Below are 5,851 nucleotides of genomic sequence, written 5' to 3'. Positions count from 1 at the left end.
AGTAAAAAATCCCAGAAGTGGGATGAAATGAACATCCTGGCAACATATCACCCAGCAGACAAAGACTATGGTTTAATGAAGATAGATGAACCTAGCACTCCTTATCATAGGTAAGTGTTACGAAGACATTTGTCATTTCACTGATTTTGAGTTTATGTTTGATTTCTGCTTCTACATAACAGCAGATAATGAATTTATGTTGACTTTATATTTGTTACTGGAGCACTATTAGTAACTCACTGTATTTTTGTGTAGTCATGTAAGTAATATATAACTTCCATAACTTTAAAATTTAAGATTATAACTATTTTCTACCTTATAATTGTAAACATTTATATGTTGCACCTCAGTAATAATATATTTCCATAAAAGAATGTAAAGATTAGACGTGTTTCTCAGCTAGAAATCAGGGCAAGCAAAATTCTGCTGAAAATTACCCAAAAGCGTTTGGAACAATATGTCAACAGAGAACTGCTTGATGTGCAGGCTGGATTTAGAAGAGGTTGTGGTACTAGGGATATTACAGCTAACATTAGATGGATTTTGGCAGAAAGCAGAGAATACTGGAAGAATGTCTATCTATGCTTCATTGACGATGCAAAGACTTTTGACTGTGTGGATCACAACAAGCTATGGCTGACTCTGAGAAGAATGGAAATCCCAGAACATTTGATTGTGCTAACGCGAAACCTATACTTGGACCAAGAGGCAGTCGTCGGAACAGAGCAAGAAGACACTACATGGTTCGAAATCAAGAAGGGGGTCCGTCAGGGATGTGTTTTGTCTCCATACCTTTTCATTCTGTATGCGGAACAGATCATCCTAGACGCTGGGCTGTACGAGAAGGAATATGACATCAGGATTGGTGGAAGAGTCATCAAAAACCTGCGTAATGTGGATGACACAGCTCTGTTTGCTGAAACTGAGGAGGACCTGATGCGCTTGCTGCAGAAAGTCAAGGACTTTAGCCTTCAATATGGATTAAAGCTCAACATCAAGAAAACAAAGATTCTCACCACTGGGTCAATTGGCAGCATCAGTAAGGATGGTGAAGGGATTGAGATAGTGAACAGTTTTAGTTTACTTGGTCCCACAGTCAACACTCTTTGGTAAAAGCAGCCAGGAAATCAAGAGATGAATTGCATTGGGAAAGTCAGCTATGGGGGACTTCTCAAGAGTACTGAAGAGCAACGACATCAGGCTGGAGACTAAGGTGTGCCTGATCCAGGCTATAGTCTTCGTAATTACGTGCTATGCTTCGGAGAGTTGGGCAGTGACTAGGGATGATAGAAAGAGAATTGATGCCTTTGAGCTGTGGTGCTGGAGAAGACTGTTGAATATATCATGGACTGCTAGGAGAACAAACAGGTTTATCCTGGAGTCAAGGATTCTGAAGCTTCATCTGACATACTTTGGGCATGTTGCAAGGAGGGACTGGTCCTTGGAGAGGGACATCATTTTTTGGAGAGTGGAGGGACGGCACAGGAGAGGAAGACTTGATGACATGGATCAATTCTGTGATTGGAGTGGTGGCAACGAGTGTGTTTGAGATGGCGAGGTTGGCCCAGGATAAAACGGCATTTAGGGCTCTTGTGCATAGGGTCGCTGTGAGTCACAAGCGACTCGATGGCATATAACAACAAAGGAGATAACTGTGTGGATGGTAACTCTGTTAACACTGAGAGGCAAGTGATCATTACTATTCTTTTTTCAAATTCTTTTTAACTTTTCTAGTGATTTCACATAATTACATTGTTATTATTGGCAACTTTTGAAATGGATTTAAAATGGTAATGCATAACAGTATGAAGATAAAAATAATATACCAGGGGAGCTCTGGTGGCCTAGTGGCAAGAAGCTGCACTGCAATCCCAGAGGCTCATGGTTCGAATCCACCAGATGCTCTGCCAGGGAAGGAGGAACAATTTCCTCCTGTACCAGTCAGATCCGATTGGACAGTACACACACACAATAAAAAAATAAAAGTTAAAAAATACCAGTAAAAATTATGAGACGATGACAGTTTTAGACAAATAGAAATATCTTAGACCATTACCTAACTTATATTGAAAGACTTTGATATTCTTGTAGCTTAGTTTTATGTCTGTGAGGATAATTTGTCTTTACCTTCAGGTTGACACAAGTAACATACCCTAAAACTAGAAAGTGTGTAAATTTTTTTCTTCTTTTTAAAATTATTTGTTCCTTTTCTACTAGATAAAAAAATCAAAACTTAGATTTTTGGGGTTTTGTTTTTGTTTTTCAGATGACTAAAGTTTTTAAAAATTTTATGATTTTCACAGGTTTTTCTTGATTAGTGCTGTGATTTTAGGCATTTGTGTTGAACAGAAACAAATTTCAAAAATGACAATAGCTATTAACATGTTTATATGTTAACTAAGTTACTAGAGTGGCATGACTCTTAACGTTCTCTTTCTACTTACAAAACAGTGTTTCAGATATTATAATTTGCTTGTCATCCAGTATGATAGGTGATGATGATGAAACACTGAGTGATTCTGAAGCCACTGAAGCCATGACTCCTGATGTTTTAGCCAAGAAGTAAGTACTGATGACTCTTAAGCATTGTCACTTTGCACTTTTCAGTCATGCGTAATTAAAGGCATAGTACTGTGTTTGTCTTATGTAGTAAGAAATATGTGATAAGTTTACCTGGATTTTATTTTTATAACACCTTTATCTTATTTTTTATTTAAAGTCAGGAAAATTAGAGTACTGAGGTGTGTTAATTCCTTGTTGATTTTTAAAGTCCTGCCACTTGGGTCTTAAAGGTGGAGACGTGACATGAATTTAAAAAAAAAAATTCTTCCTTTGCTGTTCATTGTTCCCTAGCATCTATTTCTGCATTCTTGCTTTTCATTTTCTTCAACAGATCATAGCTAGCATTTCATCTTTAGATGTTTTTATGAGGCTCAAAAGGTGAATAAGATATTTTAATAATAGCATAATACCACCACAGTATATCTCTATATAAATAATTTTTTTGTCTAGATTAAGTGCTGCTGAAGGCTTCGAGCCAAAGTATAGGATTCAGGAGCAAGAAAGCAGTGAGGAGGAAGAGGAGGACCTCTCTCCTGAAGAACAAGGTGGTTTATTTTCTTTACTGCTTTCATCATATGCTGTTAATTTGAGAGATTGGCAAATTATTGTCCTTTATGAAAAGTAGAATAGTAGAAGTGGAAGAAGGATGTTTTGGGTTTTTTTTTTAACCACTCTTTTAAAATATTTGTTTTATATTTAGGTGTTCATACTGAGTGTTATGTGTAAGTGCATAATTTTATCTTTACCAATAACTTTTGGGTTTTGATTGATGTGGGGGTTTTTTTGTTTTTTGTTTTGGTTATTTGTGGGGTTTGTTGTGTTTATTTTTTCCATTTTATATTGGCTGCTTACATTTTGATCCCCTACTCCCAGTTTTTAAAATCTGGGAATATGTTGCCATCTTGGAATTATAAATGCTCCTTCCTTGGTACTTTTTATAGTTCCTGATACAGAACAAATGGTCAGTAAATAAGTAAATGTTTTTAGAACCACTGAGTTTTTTTATCATAAAGTGAATAGCAACAAGAGGCAATACATGCTTTTTATTATTTAAAACAATAGTGAAACTTTATTAGGAAGACCATTTGATAGACTTTGGATGAAAAGAGCAGAAGTGTCATAGGAAAGGAGAGAGAGCCCTCTCTTTAATAGGAGTAGAAAATAGCCTTAGAGCTTGTGCAGCAGCACATACAGAGATAAGGCATTGTAACTCCTTTTAAAGATTTATATAGTTTATTTTTGGCTCTTTTTAAAATGAGAAAAAAATATATTCATGTATAGAAAAGATACAGGAAAACATACACACTTAATAAGAAGAAAATAATGTAACAGTAATATACTTGAAATGTGAAAACTACCTGTGTTATACAGATGTTAAACTTTAGAGCTCACACTCCTAATAATTTGCTAGTTAACTGTAAACATCTTTTTTCACATTTAGCAGCTGTGGTATGATTTTTCTATTCTTTACTGTAATTTTCATATTATAACCTGATCAACAAAAATATGATAATATGAACATAACTTACTGCTTATGCTCAAGTTGTGTTATAGTTTTTCTACTCTCAGTGGCATCCTGTTTATTTTCTAAAAATAGACCTTAAGAGGCTTGAAAAAGGTTCCAAATAGAAACTTTGTCCTCCTTCTTGTTCTCTAAATGCATGATCAGGAAATTCATTGTCTTTTTATCTCTTGATTTTCTAGAAAGTATTTTTTATCAAATTGTTGTTCATAAATCAGCCAGCAGGGAGTGCTATTTATCCAGGTCCAGTTCGCACGTGGAATTTTTTTATTTGTTGGGGTGTTGCTTTAAAGAAATTAGATACTAGGGTTTGTTGGTTTGTTTTTTTTTAATTGACAGTAAAAAGTCTTAAAACAACAGTCCATTTATAAAACAAGTTCATTAACTTGCCTAGTCAGTTATAGCCCGATAAAATCATTTGCTTGTTGAAACAGTGTGTATTTGAGAAAATCAGAAATTTTATGTTTCTACACTAATTTTATCAAGGACAAATCACTTCATTAAGTTCACATAGTTGATGACAAGGAGAAGCTTTCCTTTCCTTTTTATCTTGTACATTAATTACGTTGTTCACCCAAATGAGTTACAAAATTAATATAAATATTCAAAGATAATTGAGACCACTTATGAAAGCTTATAATAAAATTAATTAACATGTATTTTTAAATTATGTTATAAATTTTAAATATTCTAAAACTATAACAAGCCCACCTAAATTTAGTATTTCTTAGATTTGGAAAAAAATAATTTCCATAGAAATAGAATTAACAAAAGAGAAATACTGTTAATATCAATGCTAGGAGAAAGAAACTACAAATTAAAATAGCATCATGTTACTTTTCTAATCAATCAATAAAAATGAAAGAGTAATAATTTCTGTTTTGGTGTACTTATACAATATTGGTGGGTCATGTAATACTTTGGCCTTTCTGGAATTCACCAAAAGCTTTAAAGGGAAATATTCGCCCTTGATCTAGAAAAATCCAATGTTTTTCAAGTTTTTGTTTCAAGCTTTTAGCAAGCTCCTACTCAGTATACCACATACACTTAGAAAAATAATTTTCACAGTACAGCATTCACATTTGTTGGTTTGTGGTACATTTAAGTTTATTCTTTTCTTTTTAAAAAATACTAAGATTTTACTGAAGATTATCCAAAAATGACTGGAACAGCACATCAGCAGAGAAGTGTCAAAAGTCTAGGCTGGTTTTAGAAGGGGTTATGGTACTAGAGATATTGTAGCTAATGTTAAATGGATCTTGGCTGATAGCAGGGAATACCAGAGGAATGTCTATCTGTGTTTCATTGATTAAGCAAAGGCGTTTGACTATGTGGATCACAACAAACTGTGGCTGACTCTGAGAAGAATGGAAATCCCAGAACACTTGATTTTACTAATGCAAAACCTATGCTTGGACCAAGAGGCAGTAGTCCGAACAGAACAAGGAAACACTGCATGGTTCAAAATTGGGAAGGGTGTATGCCGGGGATGTGTCCTGTCTCCATACCTTTTCAACCTGTATGCAGAACAGATTATCTGGTAGGCTGGGTTCTATTAGGAGAAGTGTGGCATCAGTATTGGTGGAAGATCTATCAACAATCTGCGTTATGCAGATGACACAACCCTGCTTGCTGAAATTGAGGAGGACCTGAAGTACTTGCCGCAGAAGGTCAAGGACTGCAGCCTACAATATGGATTGAGGCTCAATGTCAAGAAGACAAAGATTCTCACCACTGGACCAATTGGCAGCATCAGGATGGATGGTG

General features: G+C 35.1%; 1 protein-coding gene across 1 annotated transcript in view; it reads left to right on the top strand.

Moving 5' to 3' along the window:
• The window catches only part of PPP1R2 (protein phosphatase 1, regulatory (inhibitor) subunit 2), a 33,618-nt gene that overhangs the window by 16,423 nt on the left and 11,344 nt on the right, over nucleotides 1-5,851 (top strand). The window contains exons 2-4 of the mRNA XM_006884178.1: nucleotides 3-110; nucleotides 2,485-2,562; nucleotides 3,013-3,107. Coding sequence (XP_006884240.1) covers nucleotides 3-110; nucleotides 2,485-2,562; nucleotides 3,013-3,107 — 281 coding nt within the window. The remainder of the gene's footprint in view (nucleotides 1-2; nucleotides 111-2,484; nucleotides 2,563-3,012; nucleotides 3,108-5,851) is intronic.

Source organism: Elephantulus edwardii, unplaced genomic scaffold (genome assembly GCF_000299155.1).
Source record: "Elephantulus edwardii isolate Elephantulus edwardi_28Jun2011 unplaced genomic scaffold, EleEdw1.0 scaffold00032, whole genome shotgun sequence".
NCBI classification, from domain to species: Eukaryota; Metazoa; Chordata; class Mammalia; order Macroscelidea; family Macroscelididae; genus Elephantulus; species Elephantulus edwardii.
This window is presented reverse-complemented; position numbering and strand designations above follow the sequence as displayed.